This window comes from Neoarius graeffei, chromosome 7, assembly GCF_027579695.1.
Source record: "Neoarius graeffei isolate fNeoGra1 chromosome 7, fNeoGra1.pri, whole genome shotgun sequence".
NCBI classification, from domain to species: Eukaryota; Metazoa; Chordata; class Actinopteri; order Siluriformes; family Ariidae; genus Neoarius; species Neoarius graeffei.
Window position 1 is genome coordinate 23,568,063 of NC_083575.1, and position 17,703 is coordinate 23,585,765.

The following is a 17,703-nucleotide window of genomic DNA, read 5'->3' on the forward strand; positions in this document are numbered from 1 at the left end:
ATGTCCCGAATGCTTTTTTTTTTTAAAGCGCTCACAATTTAGATCATGAATATTGGGTGTTCCTCAAACTCCACTCTGTTGAAACAAGTGAAAGGGGATCGCTATAAAATTCTAAGTTCGTGATCACACAACAATGTGCGATAGGCTGGTGCAAGGGTCTCATGTTTCCTCTCGAGGGTTTTCGCAGAGAGTCAGGACGATGACTAAGCTCTGTGAACTTCATAAGGCTTTTTTTTTCTTCTCCGATCATCACCTTTCGAGTTAGCCACTGGCATGATTCAGAGAGAAACTCCTTTAGGTTCATGTTAGACGCTGAAGTCATGGACAAGTAGTGGAAAAAAGCATGCCATGCTCTCATCCATTACTAACTCAGAAAACTGCCTTCCATAAACAGAGCGTGTACTATTTCGCCACATACTCTAAGAAATGTAGAAAAAATGCTCAAGGAAAATGAATCAGATACAGTGAATTCACTGAATAGCCAGATCAAATAGTTGAAATGCTTCACCGAGGAATTCTGCTGCAGCTCGTTCTGGACAAATGATACAGCCGGCAAATAAAAATACCAAATCTTGTCTTTTTTTTGTGTGTGATTTATTGATCCGGTTAATTTCTGGCATAAATGAATGGGTCACTGAGAACAATAATGATTTTGACCCAGCAGCTGAGGTAGCAGCGAGGAGCCTCCCAGACACAGAAGCAAGACAAAAGAATGACAGCATGAACAGCATGAGGCCCAAACGATCAGCTGCAGCTGATAATTCCTAATACGACACCGGCTTTGCGCACAAATGCTCCTTTCACATGCGTTCGCATTTGTTGTTGCTTATATTTGGGCTTTACGTGCATCGCTTAACTGCTTAAATTACGAACTATTTATTTCAAGCGAGTTGTATTCCTGAGGATTCATTTTATTGTCGAACAAATACAGCGCTCTCAGTCAGTCCAAATTGTTAATAAACCTAAAACCCGAATGTTTGACAAAGGAAGACGGAGTTTAGGCTTTCTCGGGGGAATATATACGTGGGCACAATTATTAGGCAATGTTTAGTGTGCAGAACTATTCATCTCATCTCATTATCTCTAGCCGCTTTATCCTTCTACAGGGTCGCAGGCAAGCTGGATCCTATCCCAGCTGACTACGGGCGAAAGGCAGGGTACACCCTGGACAAGTCGCCAGGTCATCACAGGGCTGACACATAGACACAGACAACCATTCACACCTACGGTCAATTTAGAGTCACCAGTTAACCTAACCTGCATGTCTTTGGACTGTGGGGGAAACCGGAGCACCCGGAGGAAACCCACGTGGACACGGGGAGAACATGCAAACTCCGCACAGAAAGGCCCTCGCCGGCCCCGGGGCTCGAACCCGGACCTTCTTGCTGTGAGGCGACAGCGCTAACCACTACACCACCGTGCCGCCCATGCAGAATTATTATACAACTAAATGAAAAAGGTCAAATTTTCCCATCTCACTTGTTCATTTTAATTGTTAGAGTAAGTAACACTATTGACGTTCAGTGATCCATATGGCCGTCCTTCTTTTCAGTAACTGCCGCGAGCCTTCCGTCCATGGAGTCTGTTAGTTTTCTGATTTGTTGGCGATTAACTTTTTGTGCAGCAGCAACCACGGCCTCCCAAATGCTGTTCAGAGTGGTGTATCGCCTTCTCTGACTGTAAATCTCACGTTTAAGAAGGGCCCACAAGTTCTCAATAGGGTTTAAGTCAGGTGAGGAAGGGGTCCGTGTTATTACTCGGCCGTCTTTAAGGCCTTTGCTGGCTCGCCAAGCAGTGGAGTACTTGGATGCATGTGATGCTGCATTGTCCTGCATAAAAATCATGGACTTCTTGAATGATGCAGAATTCTTCCTGTACCACTGCTTGAAGAATGCATCCTCTAGAAACTGGCAGTAGGTTTGGGAGTTGATTTTAAGTCCGTCTTCAACCTGAAATGGTCCAACTAACTCATCCTATGCTAGAAACACCTCATGGATGCACTGGGACGCATCCTCAGTGATGTATCCTGAGGTCCTCGGGTGTTTCGGGTCTCGCAACATCATACACCCTCACCCAGGCGACCCAGCCGGGGTTGATCAAGCCCCGACTTGCGTCCCAGTAGCAGTCCACGGATCACCCCTTTTAATCCAAAGCCACCGTGTGGCTTTCTCTGCGGCTTCGCTTGCGGATGCAATGGCCCTCTTCTTAGCTGCTCCTACTATGCCCAAGCGGCTCAGGACTTTGCAGAGGGAGCGCCCTGCAAAACCCCTACAGCCGACTTCTATGGGCTCGTAGAAGGTTCTCTAACCTCTCTCCCTGCACTCCTCCACCAGCTCCTGGTACTTGGCTCTTTTCCTCTCATTTGCCTCCTCATTGATATTGATTTTAAGTCCGTCTTCAACCCGAAATGGTCCAACTAACTCATCCTTAATAATAGCAGCCCATGCCAGTTACCTCTCTTCCACCTTGCTGGCGTTTGAGTCGAAGTGGTGCTGTGTGTCTATTAGTTATCCAGCCATGGGCCCATCCATCTGATCCGTCAAGAGTCACTCTCACTTCATCCATCCATAAAACCTTTGAAAAATCTGTCTTCAGATATTTCTTGGCCCGATCTTAACGTTTCAACTTGTGAGCCTTGTTTAGTGGTGTTCGTGTTTCAGCCTTCCTTACCTTGGCCATGTCTCTGAGCACTGAACACCTTGTCCTTCTGGATACTCCAGGTAGGTTGCAGTTCTGGAATATGGTGGCACTGGAGGATAATGGGTTCCTGATAGCTTCATGTTTAATGCTTCTCAAGCCTTTTGTGGTTAATTTGTGTCTTTGCTTCTCCACATGTTTTTTGGGACCCTGTTGACTTTTTGCAACAAAACGTTTGATTGTTCTGTGGTCACGTTTCAATAGCTTAGCTATTTCAAGAGTGCTGATAGGCACGCTTGATAGACCTCTGATCGGCATTTTGCAATTTTTGTCTTTCAAGATAAATCTTTTTTTTGGCCCATTTTGCCTGAGATTAAGAAGCTGCCTAATAATTATGCACACCTTAATATAGGGTGTTAATGATTTTAGGCCACACCCTCCCTCATTACACAAATAAATACCGCCTGAGAATGCTTAACCCTTTGGTGACTGACCCCTTGAAAATGGTTCCTCCAGGAACCATGACATTTCAGTTGTCAAGACAACGGAAAAACTAAAATACAAATACAAATACAAGAGCATTTTGTTTTGTGCACAAGAGCATTGTGACGTATCTTTCTGTTTTTGTATTTTAGTTTTTCCGTTGTCTTGACAACTGAAACGTCATCATTCCTGGAGGAACCATTTTCAAGGGGTCAGTCACCAAAGGGTTAAATCCAATTAGCATTCAAATCTACATATACAGTGGTGCTTGAAAGTTTGTGAACCCTTTAGAATTTTCTATATTTCTGCATAAATATGGTATAATTTATAATTCATTGTTCCATCAATGATGGCAAGCCATCCTGGCCCAGATGCAGCAAAACAGGCCCAAACCATGATGCTACCACCACCATGTTTCACAGATGGGATAAGGTTCTTATGCTGGAATGCAGTGTGTTCCTGTCTCCAAACATAACGCTTCTCATTGAAACCAAAAAGTTCTATTTTGGTCTCATCCATCCACAAAACATCTTTCCAATAGCCTTCTGGCTTGCCCATGTGATCTTTAGCAAACTGCAGACGAGCAGCAATGTTCTTTTTGGAGAGCAGTGGCGTTCTCCTTGCAACCCTGCCATGCACACCATTGTTGTTCAGTGTTCTCCTGATGGTGGACTCATGAACATGAACATTAGCCAACGTGAGAGAGGCCTTCAGTTGCTTAGAAGTTACCCTGGGGTCCTTTGTGACCTCACCGACTATTACGTGCATTGTTCTTGGAGTGACCTTTGTTGGTTGACCACTCCTGGGAAGGGTAACAGTGGTCTTGAATTTCCTCCATTTGCACACAATCTGTCTGACTGTGGATTGGTGGAGTCCAAACTCTTTAGAGATGGTTTTGTAACCTTTTCCAGCCTGATGAGCATCAACAACGCTTTTTCTGAGGTCCTCAGAAATCTCCTTTGTTCGTGCCATGATACACTTCCACAAACATGTGTTGTGAAGATCAGACTTTGATAGATCCCTGTTCTTTAAATAAAACAGGGTGCCCACTCACACCTGATTGTCATCCCATTGATTGAAAACACCTGACTCTCATTTCACCTTCAAATTAACTGCTAATCCTAGAGAGTCACATACTTTTGCCACTCACAGATATGTAATATTGGATCATTTTCCTCAATAAATAAGTGACCAAGTATAATATTTTTTTCTCATTTGTTTAACTGGGTTCTCTTTATCTACTTTTAGGACTTGTGTGAAAATCTGATGATGTTTTAGGTCATATTTATGCAGAAATATAGAACATTCTAAAGGGTTCACAAACTTTCAAGCACCACTATATAGTTTTGGGTTGGAAAATATGCATAGAAATAATGGTAGGGTCGGAGTACTCACTTGCCTAACAATTGTGCACACAGTGTAGTTTTTATACTGCATTCTGAAATATAGGGTTTAGGGTTTATAGCATGTGAGTTCAAATCTCAAGTCTCTTGAACATACCAGCCATCCAGAAATTCCTTTCCCGACAGCTGAATATGTTTAATGTTTGGGGTCATGAGATATAACTTCCAATCCTGCCAGAAAACCATATGGTCCAAACAGATAATGGAAGGGATGCCTATGTACTGTAGATGCTGGACTTACGTACTGCTAAAGCTAGTTATGATCTCTCTGGGATTTGAAATAAAGAAAAAGTTATAATAATAAAAAAAGATATGCTAGCTTATGTGATTCATTTCAATGTATCCAAAATAGGATCTTAAATTAACAACGGTTTCACATGATAGATAAAAATATACTTAGTAGGATGAAATGAAACCTTTTGATTTTAAGCAGTGGGCTGTTGGCAGGGGCATGGCATGTCTCACAGACAGAATGAAACAGGACTACTGGGTCACGAGTACACACAGGCCCACATCGACTCCCTACTAGTTGAATGTTCTCCAACAACAAAGAGCCAATGGGCAGGGACTCTTTTGTTCCCACCAGATGCTCAGTCATAAACTGAAAGGAGCACCTCGTAGCATAACCGAGCACATGGCCACAATCTGTCAGACAATTAAGGTAACGTATTAAGAGTGCAATAGTCTTTTTTTAAATTTCTTACTTGTACTAATAACCTGGAACATAATAACAAAAAATATGTTTTAAGCTACGGTATGGCCTCAGCAGAAGTGTATTAAGAAGCTGAGGAAACCCGCCTTGAAAACTGCCATCAGGTCTGGAATGCTTGTTTGTGCTTGAATGGGCCTTCTGTCAGTCATTTTATGGACACCTTATGACTGTAGATTCCTCTGCAAAACGGACGCTGCCATTACAGAGGCGACTTGAAACATTTCCTTATCAAGTTGGTGAACTCATTTCATGACTGGGTCGTTCTTTTCGCCTAATCACTGGAAACTCCAAGGAGTTCGGATGTCTTCACCCAGGGGTTACGGTAGTACTTTGTTCCCGGTTTTGCAAACAGTAACATTTTAGTCAGCGCTATGTTTTCTGCAGGCGGCATGCTGGTGTAGCGGTTAGCACTGTCGCCTCACAGCAAGAAGGTCCTGGGTTCGTGGCCAGCGAGGGCCTTTCTGTGTGGAGTTTGCATGCTGTCTGCGTGGGTTTCCTCCGGGTGCTCCGATTTTCCCCCACAGTCCAAAGACATGCAGGTTAGGCTAATTGGTGGCTCTAAATTGACTGTAGGTGTGAATGGTTGTTTGTCTCTGTGTGTCAGCCCTGTGATAACCCGGCGACTTGTCCAGGGTGTACCCCACCTCTCGCCCATAGTCAGCTGGGATAGGCTCCAGCTTGCCAGAGACCCTGTAGAACAGGATAAGCGGTTACAGATAATGGATGGATGTTTTCTGCACGACAAACGTGGCCGATGTACTTAAGGCACTGGCTATACATAAAGTCACGTAGGGGTGATGTTTTTGAGAATGTTCTCGATCTGCTCATTCGTGTAAATGAAGGCATAATCTGTCTCTTCATCTTCATCACTTCCTGTAACGTGCCTTCGCTTCCATCCATCTTTTACCATACTTTGTAGACAGTGACTCCAACATACCTCCAGCTTCTTAAGCTCTTGTTCATTTGGAAGTGAAGCAGCTGTTCCATACGTTAGCCGGGAGCTTATGCAAGCCTCTAAGATCTTGCGCCTTGTACGTAGATTGACGTTTGTATCACATAGTACAGCTTTAAATTCATGAAACTCCGCTACAGCTCTCTCAATTCTATATTGTGTAATGCATTCGTTAACATCATTAGTTATGACTTGTCCAAGATACGTGACGGATCGTATATTCTCTATTTCTTGTGATTCAATACTAAACAGAGTCTCCTGCTTCACCAGTTCTTCGTTATTGAACGCTTGTGTCTTGGTCTTCTTGAAGGAGATAGTCAGTCCGAATCTTTTTATCATTTAGGATGTTAAGTATATCTTCTGCATCCTGGACTGCTTTACAAAATAGAACAACATCGTCAGCAGACAATACCCATCTTATAATTTCAGTTCCAGATGTTTTTCCATTCCTTCGTTGGTTTCGATTTGTACAGTAGTGTGGAATATTGTACTGAAATGGAATTCTCCAACCCTCGGGAAATGCTTTATCAATCCTGTGTGCAGCAACTTTGAGAACGTAATCAAAGTAGTAACTGAAAATGCATGGTGATTCCTGTCCTCCCTGACGACAACCAATCAGGACATCGAAGGTGGTATTCATCGATTATCGAGGCTGTTGTTCCTTCATACATTTTCTTCAGTATGCTAAAGAGATGGCTTGCTCCTGTACAGATCTTGAACAGGAAATCACGCGGAACATGATCATATGCCGCAGTTAGGTCAATGTATACAGCTATTAACGTTCCCTTGCACTGTAGATTCTGGGGGCGGGTCTTCATGAACATGGGTGGGCCCGAGGAGTAAAAAAAAAGAAAGTCATTCAAATGTCATATGCACTTTAACATTAGAGGCCTTCACAACAGCTACATTCTAAGATCCAGCGGAAAGACCAGAAGAGTTGAGGCTCAATATGAATGCCAATGATTTTGGAATGGACTCAATACTTAAGTGTCCACATACTTTTGGCAATATCGTGTCTATGAAATGTAAAGAGACAGCTACAGTACATGATAAAACATATCAGGGAAAAGTCTAATCCAGACACCAGACTTCTTATTATCATCCAGTAGAATGTGTGTGTTTTGAATAAACACCAGGTAGAACCCTGCGATGACCTGGCGACTTGTCCAGGGTGTACCCTGCCTCTCGCCCATAGTCAGCTGGAATAGGCTCCAGCTTGCCTGTGACCCTGTAGAACAGGATAAACGGCTACAGATGATGGATGGATGGATGGATGGATGGATGGAATACTGCTTTTTGTGTTTACAGCATGCCCTTGCACGCTGAACATGTTTATACCTGATATAGTGTTTCACCAAAAACAGAAAATACAGAGGCTGTTCTTACAGGTAACTTTCTTGCAGCATACAGTGGTGCTTGAAAGTTTGTGAACCCTTTAGAATTTTCTATATTTCTGCATAAGTATGACCTAAAACATCATCAGATTTTCACACAAGTCCTAAAAGTAGATAAAGAGAACCCAGTTAAACAAATGAGACAAAAATATTATATTTGGTCATTTATTTATTGAGGAAAATGATCCAATATTACATATCTGTGAGTGGCAAAAGTATGTGAACCTTTGCTTTCAGTATCTGGTGTGACCCCCTTGTGCAGCAATAACTGCAACTAAACGTTTCCGGTAACTGTTGATCAGTCCTGCACACCGGCTTGGAGGAATTTTAGCCCATTCCTCTGTACAGAACAGCTTCAACTCTGGGATGTTGTTGGGTTTCCTCACATGAACTGCTCGCTTCAGGTTCTTCCACAACATTTCGATTGGATTAAGGTCAGGACTTTGACTTGGTCATTCTAAAACATTAACTTTATTCTTCTTTAACCATTCTTTGGTAGAACGATTTGTGTGCTTAGGGTCGTTGTCTTGCTGCATGACCCACCTTCTCTTGAGATTCAGCTCATGGACAGATGTCCTGACATTTTCCTTTAGAATTCGCTGGTATAATTCAGAATTCATTGTTCCATCAATGATGGCAAGCCGTCCTGGCCCAGATGCAGCAAAACAGGCCCAAACCATGATACTACCACCACCATGTTTCACAGATGGGATAAGGTTCTTATGCTGGAATGCAGTGTTTTCCTTTCTCCAAACATAACGCTTCTCATTGAAACCAAAAAGTTCTATTTTGGTCTCATCCATCCACAAAACACTTTTCCAATAGCCTTCTGGCTTGTCCACGTGATCTTTAGCAAACTGCAGACGAGCAGCAATGTTCTTTTTGGAGAGCAGTGGCTTTCTCCTTACAACCCTGCCATGCACACCATTGTTGTTCAGTGTTCTCCTGATGGTGGACTCATGAACATTAGCCAATGTGAGAGAGGCCTTCAGTTGCTTAGAAGTTACCCTGGGGTCCTTTGTGACCTCGCTGACTACCGGTATGACACGCCTTGCTCTTGGAGTGATCTTTGTTGGTTGACCACTCCTGGGGAGGGTAACAATGGTCTTCAATTTCCTCCATCTGTCTGACTGTGGATTGGTGGAGTCCAAACTCTTTAGAGATGGTTTTGTAACCTTTTCCAGCCTGATGAGCATCAACAACGCTTTTTCTGAGGTCCTCAGAAATCTCCTTTGTTCGTGCCATGATACACTTCCACAAACGTGTTGTGAAGATCAGACTTTGATAGATCCCTGTTCTTTAAATAAAACAGGGTGCCCACTCACACCTGATTGTCATCCCATTGATTGAAAGCACCTGAGTCTAATTTCACCTTCAAATTAACTGCTAATCCTAGAGGTTCGCATACTTTTGCCACTCACAGATATGGATCATTTTCCTCAATAAATAAATGACTATGTATAATATTTTTGTCTCATTTGTTTAACTGGGTTCTCTTTATCTACTTTTAGGACTTGTGTGAAAATCTGATGATGTTTTAGGTCCTATTTATGTAGAAATACAGAAAATTCTAAAGGGTTCACAAACCTTCAAGCACCACTGTATATAATATCATCACTGTGTTCATAAAATAAGGCTTGTATGAGAACAAAAGAATGTGTGCAAATACAGTCAGTTATCATAAACACACTGGCCCTCATTTACTAAACAAATGTGTGACAGACAACTGGGCGTACGGTAATTTCCACTGACATGCTCGGCATTTATCAGTGTGGAAGCGAGCAGAGGCTACGGCCAAATCTTACGTCAATGTGGAACCCAATGTGGTCTTCTGCTGTTGCGTGCTGAAATGCTTTTCTGCTCACCACATTTGTAAAGAGTTGCTATGGGTTACTATATCCTTCCTAGCAGCTCGAACCAATCTGGCCATTTTGCTCTGAGCTCTCTTATCAACAAGGTGTTTCCACCCACAGAACTGTCGCTCACTCAATGTTTTTTGTTTTTCGCACCACTCTGTGTAAACTCTAGAGATTGTTGTGTGTGAAAACGGCAGGAGATCAGCAGTTTCTAAAAATACTCAATCCAGTCCATCTGGCACCAACACCCACAGTGCCACAATGAAAGTCACACTTTGAGATCACAATTTTTCTCATTCTGGTGTTTGAAGTGAACATTAACTGAAGCTCTGGATTTGTATCTGCATGATTTGATGCATTGTGCTGCTGTCGAGGGATCGGCTGATTCGAGAACTGCATCAAACAGCAGGTGGATGGATGGGTGTTCCGAATATAGTGGTAGTAGAGTAGCCAATCAGAGCGTGCAATTGGCTACTCTACTACTAGGATATCAACTCGTATATCGTGAGTGGAGCAAAACAAAATGGCAGCGTGTGCTGCTAAACCAACTGAGGACGAAATAGAAATGTTACTCGAAAACAAAACACCCAGAATGATCAAGTGTTTAAAAGAAACAGAAATAGCTAAAAGAATGTAGTTTTTTGTTTGTTTTTGCCCCCCCCCCCCCCCCCCCCGCCAAAATATCTCCTGTTCCACACTCCAGCCCAGTCGGTGGTGGTAATGCACCTTTAAGTTGGATTGCCAACCTCCAAAAAACCCTAAAGAACACCCCCCCCCCCCCCCCAAAAAAAATGGAATAAAAGTATTTGATGGTAAGAACATATGGCTTCTTTTTTCTCATCTCATTATCTGTAGCCGCTTTATCCTGTTCTACAGGGTCGCAGGCAAGCTGGAGCCTATCCCAGCTGACTATGGGCGAAAGGCGGGGTACACCCTGGACAAGTCGCCAGGTCATCACAGGGCTGACACATAGACACAGACAACCATTCACACTCACATTCACACCTACGCTCAATTTAGAGTCACCAGTTAACCTAACCTGCATGTCTTTGGACTGTGGGGGAAACCGGAGCACCCGGAGGTAACCCACACGGACACGGGGAGAACATGCAAACTCCGCACAGAAAGGCCCTCGCCGGCCCCGGGGCTCGAACCCAGGACCTTCTTGCTGTGAGGCGACAGCGCTAACCACTACACCACCGTGCCGCCCTACTTCTTTTTTCAAGAATTATTATTATTATTATTATTGCATTTTTCACAAATTGCTACTGTCATTCCGCCGGTTTCTTTACATTCTAAATGAAACGATTTTGTCAGACATTGTGTCCAAAGTTTTTATCAAATTTACAAAAAATCAAAATAAAATGCTCTGTTTCTCCAAATCCAGTGAATGTGTATATAATAAAACAGTTATTCCACTCAATCTCGTCGTCCATGGCTTATAGCCAACTCGGTGCTACACGCTTCGTTGGCTATCAGCTCATGTATGACTCAATTTCGCGGAATAACTGTTCATTATATTCCTATTGTATGCAGTATATAAGCTCTAGCCAGCATGTCATGGATGTATAACTTAAGTACTCAAACATCATCTGGAATTCGATTGTTGACGGCAACGCTGTTGGCTGCAGCAGTGATTTCTTTCCATATCTTTCCATACTGCATTTTTCTGATTTCCTATGATGTTACCTTTCAGGCTGCCAAGTAGAAATAATTCATTCAATTAGACTTGTGACGTTACAGCCTCTATTTTGTGGGCAGAGAAGTTTTTCTTCTTCGCCATATTATGCCTCTCCTTGTTATAAAAAGTCTAGGGGTGTGGCCTATAAACCACAAATATTTTGGGGCATGATATTTAAATGATGATGGTTTTCAGCTGCTACATTTTTCAACACCCAATCATTCTTACGCTGTGACTGGCGAGATACGAATATTTCATGAATCACACATGAACCCTGTCATATGATGATCTCTGCACTGTTTTCTATGTTAGACAAATGAGGCCCACTGAATCGATTAATACACAAGAAGCAAATTTTGGTTCTTCTCACAACGCAAGCCAACAGGCAGCACGACAAGTGAAATTAATGTCGTGATCTTACCTTGAAAGCTTCCAGCTGTTGGTTAATGACCTCTGTCTCCATGCCTACTGGTCCTTGGGATTCCTCCTGCTCTTCTGCACCAGCCATTTTCTTTGTGAAAGTGTCCAGCTTGTGATAAAACTCCTCCAGATGTTTCAGTGTTTCCTCAACCTGCTCTTTCCTTCCAATGGCCCGATCCATCAGTTTGCCGCTCTGCTTGCTGAGGGCTTCCAAGTCTCTCTTCAGGCTCAGTAGATCTGGTGAGGCCTCTGACTCCAGCATCTTCTTGCAGTTATCTCTGGCACTGCCTGTGTTGGCCATCAGATCCTGGAGTTTTGTCACAAAGTTTTGGATGGTTCCTTGTTGATCTTGTAAAGTTTTCAGGTCTCTGGCTACTGGGCCCATACTATCCAATTCATCATCCAGGTCTGCAAAGGTGGTGAACATCTCCCGAATACTGTCCTGGAACTGCCCGATGCCCTGCAGTTTGTTCTCCAACGTGGAGCACGTTTCTTCAATCGCTTTACTGATGGAGCTGTGATCTTTCTCCAAAGTGTCTGCCTGTAGGAGCAGATCTACCACCCCTTCAACTTCTGGTACATCCAGGACCAAATTCTGACCTAGGCTTTTGAGGTTCTCTATCTGGTTCTGGACACCCTCTAAATTTTTCTGCTGAGCCTTCATGTTAGTTAGGTTCTTGTTACTATAACCTTGGACACCAAGACCAGATTGATATTCTAGTTGCTTTTTGGCACCCTCAATTTGGTCTGAGAGGTTTTTATGTGTGTCATTGAACTCTTTCAACTTCTGTGAAAGCTTCTCAAGAGTTTCTTTCTTGAGCTGCAACCCGTCTGTCAACTTGTCCACATTTTTCCCAATAATAATCTTCTCTTCTTTCACATCATCTACATCTGCTGTGGCCACCTCCAGAAGGTTGTCAACAGCTACATTCAGCAGCTCCATCTGACCACGATGTTTGTCCACATCCCTCTGTATTGCCTTTACCTGTGAGAGGGAGTTCTCAACTTCTACAGGATTCATGCTGAAATGTACCTTGTTTTTCTTGTCTTCACACTCCAACAGCCAAGTGCTCAAGCTCTCTGTATGTTCTTTGTATTTTCTGGCCCTCTCCAGAGCAATATTAAGCTTCTCTGCTCTCTCCATGGCACCCCGCTTTACTTTCTCCCAGTTGGACTTGAGGGCTGACAGCTGTCCTTGGAGGGCCAACTTTTCCTCTCCTTCCGTGTTCTGTAAGAGAGCCTCTGCTTCCTGCATAATGTTCTTGTATGGTTCCTCTTGTTGAGTCAGTGCGCTCTGGCTCGCGCTGTGCTCCCTTAGACTTTGTAACAGAGTGTCCTCCTTGGTTGAGACTGACTGGGGCCCAGCCTGTTCCTTAAGCCTTTGCTCTAGCCAGCTCTGGAAGTCTTTAGATGTCCGATGAAATTCTTGGGAGCTGGCGAAGGTGGAGGTGAGATGTTGAATCCGCTTTCCTGGAGAAATAATTAAGCCACAAGGTCAGATAAGCAGATTTCTTCTGATATCCAACAGTACACCTGAATTATCATTAGAGAGACAGCTGATCTGTTTACCATGTTTCAAATGTGATAGCTATTTACAGTAAAAGTTACTGATGCTGTTCATATTCTGAAGAACGGTATAATGTGAGCTTTTGAGCAACTGAACGTCACAAAACAGGATGTGCAAAAGTCTGTGTAGTTAATGTAAATCTAAACAATTACGCTGGTTAGTAAATGTAATCTTACAAACCTGCTTTGTCTTCCAGCATCTTGAAGGGTTTCGTGACGCTTTCCAGCTGTGCCGTGAGGTTGGCTCTGAGATACTCCTCAGTGACCAGAGCCGAAAGTTCAGAGCAGAGACATTCTGCCTCCTTTAGCCTTTTCTTCTCTTCACATAGCTTAGCCAGGACAGCGTTAGTGACTTCGAGCTGTTTCTTGACAGCATCAGGCTGTGTACTGAGTGTCTGCTGGCCATTCAGCTGAAACTCGAGGTCTGCTGCGCTCTCACCTAGTTGCCGTAGAAGCTCCTGGAACTGAGTGGTCTTACCCACAGCTTGCTCGATGAGGGAATCGCGGTCAGACAACTGGCTTGTCAGTTCCTGCCACTTCTGAGTGATAACATCTGACTGTTTCTTTACCTTCTCCACAGCAGGGTCCTGATTTCCTGATGCAGAACTGATAACCACTGCGGCTTCATTCAGCTGCTCGTACTGAGGTTTGCGGCCTTCAAACTCTTTCATAAGAATCTAGGATTCAATGAGAAATGTTGTACGCGCTGTTCAGGTGCAGTTCATGTTTCAATTTCAATTGTTTTGTCCCGGCTTTCTTCATACAACAGCATTTTTCAAATGTGTAATATTCCCTGCTTTATACATTCACATATTTTAAGTACAGCCCTGCCAACCTTGAAAAGGCATAATGCTCTAGTCCTGACAAGAGGGGTGGGGGCACAAAAAAAGAGGGCATTTTGTCTAAAATAGAAACCGGAGTTCAGGGTTTTATGGCAACCATCAGTGGCATGGGGGAGGGGAGAGGACTGCTGTTCATCTGTTTTAGTTAAGATGTAGACACCAAAATAGTTTATATGCTATTTTCCTGTAAAAAGACACTGTGAACATGTAAACTTTTCTAGCGTGTACAGTTTTAACTAAAACAGATGAGTGACTGCGCTTCCCCCTCCCCCTAAAACTTGGTGGTTGCTGTAAAACCCTCATCTCATCTCATTATCTGTAGCCGCTTTATCCTGTTCTACAGGGTCGCAGGCAAGCTGGAGCCTATCCCAGCTGACTACGGGCGAAAGGCGGGGTACACCCTGGACAAGTCGCCAGGTCATCACAGGGCTGACACATAGACAACCATTCACACTCACATTCACACCTACGGTCAATTTAGAGTCACCAGTTAACCTAACCTGCATGTCTTTGGACTGTGGGGGAAACCGGAGCACCCCGAGGAAACCCACGGGGAGAACATGCAAACTCTGCACAGAAAGGCCCTCGCCGGCCACGGGGCTCAAACCCGGACCTTCTTGCTGTGAGGCGACAGTGCTAACCACTACACCACCGTGAGTGGACTATTTTTTTCTATTTATCTACCGTAGCTTCTATCTCCCAATCAGACGAAGGCTGAGCTCAGACCTGCACAGATCTCTGGTTTTATATGCGAGATGGGGAGAAGGTGGTGTGGCTTCCGGGAAGTGTCAGTTAATATTACTAGTAGAGAGTTCAAAGAACCTGCCCTTATCAAAAAGAAGTATACTTCAAGTTAATTTTATTAACTAAAGTAAAGTTAAAAGTATATTTCCTTAAGTATACGTTTGTGTACCAAGTATACTGATATCAATGTACTTACAGTATACTTGTAAGTAAACTAATCTAATACTTCTTAGGACTAAATTGGCCCACTTTTAGTTTATAAAAAGTATACTTTAAGTCAAAGAGAAGTAAACTTTGAGTATACAACTAGTATTTTTTTATTTTGTACTGAAAGTATACCACAAGTAAACTTATATACTAATAGTTTACTAGTTCTATACTTGTAGTCCACTCTTTAGTTTACAAACGCATACTTCATAGTGTACTGGAAATATACTACGAGTTTACTTGTTTTATACTTAAGTCCACTTTTTTAGTTTACGAAAGTATACTTTATAGCATATTGGAAATATACCATTAGTCGGAATCTTGTTCACGAGTGAGGGAAGGATAGAGTGTGAGATCGACAGGCGGATCGGTGCGGCCTCCGCAGTGATGCGGTCGCTTTACCGGTCCGTCGTGGTGAAGAAGGAGCTGAGCCAAAAGGTGAAGCTCTCGATTTACCAGTTGATCTACGTTCCGACTCTCACCTATGGACATGAGCTTTGGGTAATGACCGAAAGAACAAGATCACGGATACAAGCGGCCGAAATGAGTTTCCTTCGCAGGGTGGCTGGGCGCTCCCTTAGAGATAGGGTGAGAAGCACAGTCACTCGGGAGGAGCTCGGAGTAGAGCCGCTGCTCCTCCACATCGAGAGGAATCAGCTGAGGTGGCTCGGGCATCTCTTTCGGATGCCTCCTGGACGCCTCCCTGGGGAGGTGTTCCAGGCATGTCCCCCCGGGAGGAGGCCCCGGGGAAGACCCAGGACACGCTGGAGGGACTATGTCTCTCGGCTGGCCTGGGAACGCCTCGGTGTTCTTCCCGAGGAGCTGGCCGAGGTGTCTGGGGAAAGGGAAGTTTGGGCTTCCATGCTCAGACTGCTGCCTCCGCGACCCGGCCCCGGATAAGTGGAAGAAGGCGAGACGAGACGAGAGACTATTAGTTACTGGTTATATACATCTAGTCCACTTTTTAGTTTTGAAGTATACTGCAGTTACCCTTCTAGGTATACTATTAGTTTTCGAGCCCGAACCCTTACCTCATGCACACTACCAGTAGACAACTTAAGTGTTTTGTACTGTAAGTTGCAATGAAGTTATAAAGGTAAGAATTCACAAAATAACAACAGATACTCAGGATTACAAACATATTCATTTTCTTTAAAAATCAAAATTTAAACCAAGATTGTATGAAATGCCAAAGTATAAAAACATGCCAATGACAACTGAAATTGACACCCAAGCTCTAAAGAAAAATAAATAAATAAATAAATAAATAAGGGGCGGCACGGTGGTGTAGTGGTTAGCGCTGTCGCCTCACAGCAAGAAGGTCCGGGTTCGAGCCCCGTGGCCGGCGAGGGCCTTTCTGTGTGGAGTTTGCATGTTCTCCCCGTGTCCGCGTGGGTTTCCTCCGGGTGCTCCGGTTTCCCCCACAGTCCAAAGACATGCAGGTTAGGTTAACTGGTGACTCTAAATTGACCGTAGGTGTGAATGTGAGTGTGAATGGTTGTCTGTGTCTATGGCTACGTTTACATTAGACCGTATCTGTCTCGTTTTCTTCGCGGATGCACTGTCCGTTTACATTAAACCGCCTGCAAACGCCGGGAAACGGGAATCCGCCAGGGTCCACGTATTCAATCCAGATCGTGTCAGCTCCGGTGCTGTGTAAACATTCAGAATACGCGGATACGCTGTGCTGAGCTCTAGCTGGCGTCTCCTTGGACAACGTCACTGTGACATCCACCTTCCTGATTCGCTGGCGTTGGTCATGTGACGCGACTGCTGAAAAACGGCGCGGACTTCCGCCTTGCATCACCTTTCATTAAAGAGTATAAAAGTATGAAAATACTGCAAATACTGATGCAAATACTGCCCATTGTGTAGTTATGATTGTCTTTAGGCTTGCCATCCTTCCACTTGCAAGTGGTAAGTGATGTGCGCTGGGATCACACACACAGCGGCTCAGTCCCGAAAACACTGCTAGTGTGCTTCACTCGCGCGCTCTGTGAGCTGCGCAGGGCCGGAGTGCGCACCCTCCAGATGGCACTCGCTGTTCAGGGCGGAGTGATTTGGAGCGCAGGATGCCTGCGGAGCCGAGCGTATCTGTGTATTGGTATTGTTGTGTGCACGCAAATCGTGTATTGGTGTTGCTGTGTGCACGCTAATCGTTTTAAAAACGTTAATCTGATGATCCGCTGATACGGTCTAATGTAAACATGGGCTATGTGTCAGCCCTGTGATGACCTGGCGACTTGTCCAGGGTGTACCCCGCCTTTCGCCCGTAGTCAGCTGGGATAGGCTCCAGCTTGCCTGCGACCCTGTAGAACAGGATAAAGCAGCTAGAGATAATGAGATGAGATGAGATGAGAAAAAAACTGATATGGAACCACAGACATACCTAAGAGTCAACAATGCTGAAGCACAACTACAGGGCAAGTCCACTTAAACATAAGGCACAAATATTTTCATACTTTATTACAGTTTTTTTAAGTATATCTTGATCAAACGCTTAAGTATAAGCTTATTATACTTAGACTTTTCTATATACACTTTTCAGTATAAGCCAAGTATACTTATGTATAACTTTATTAAGTACCGGTATATCTCTAAGTAAATAAAAAGTAAACTGAAAGCATACGCTCTTATTCTGAGTTTAAAAGAAGTATACGAGAAGCACACTTGAATAAACTTCTTTTTTGTAAGGGTACACAACTGTCAGCGATTCATGATTCAATAAAAATGGCTCATCTTCTGTTTTACTGGGGAAAAAAAGGAGACTGGGTGTATTTTTGAGTGATAAACTGTTTGAGTGATA

At 43.8% G+C, this 17,703-nt stretch overlaps 1 protein-coding gene across 6 annotated transcripts in view; it reads right to left on the reverse strand.

The window, feature by feature from the left end:
• dst (dystonin) overlaps positions 1–17,703 on the reverse strand; it is a 340,713-nt gene that overhangs the window by 77,218 nt on the left and 245,792 nt on the right. For all 6 annotated transcript variants that reach the window (XM_060925410.1, XM_060925409.1, XM_060925412.1 and 3 more), the window contains 2 exons: positions 13,286–13,781; positions 11,540–13,008 (listed from right to left, as the gene is read on the reverse strand). In XM_060925410.1, coding sequence (XP_060781393.1) covers positions 11,540–13,008; positions 13,286–13,781 — 1,965 coding nt within the window. The remainder of the gene's footprint in view (positions 1–11,539; positions 13,009–13,285; positions 13,782–17,703) is intronic.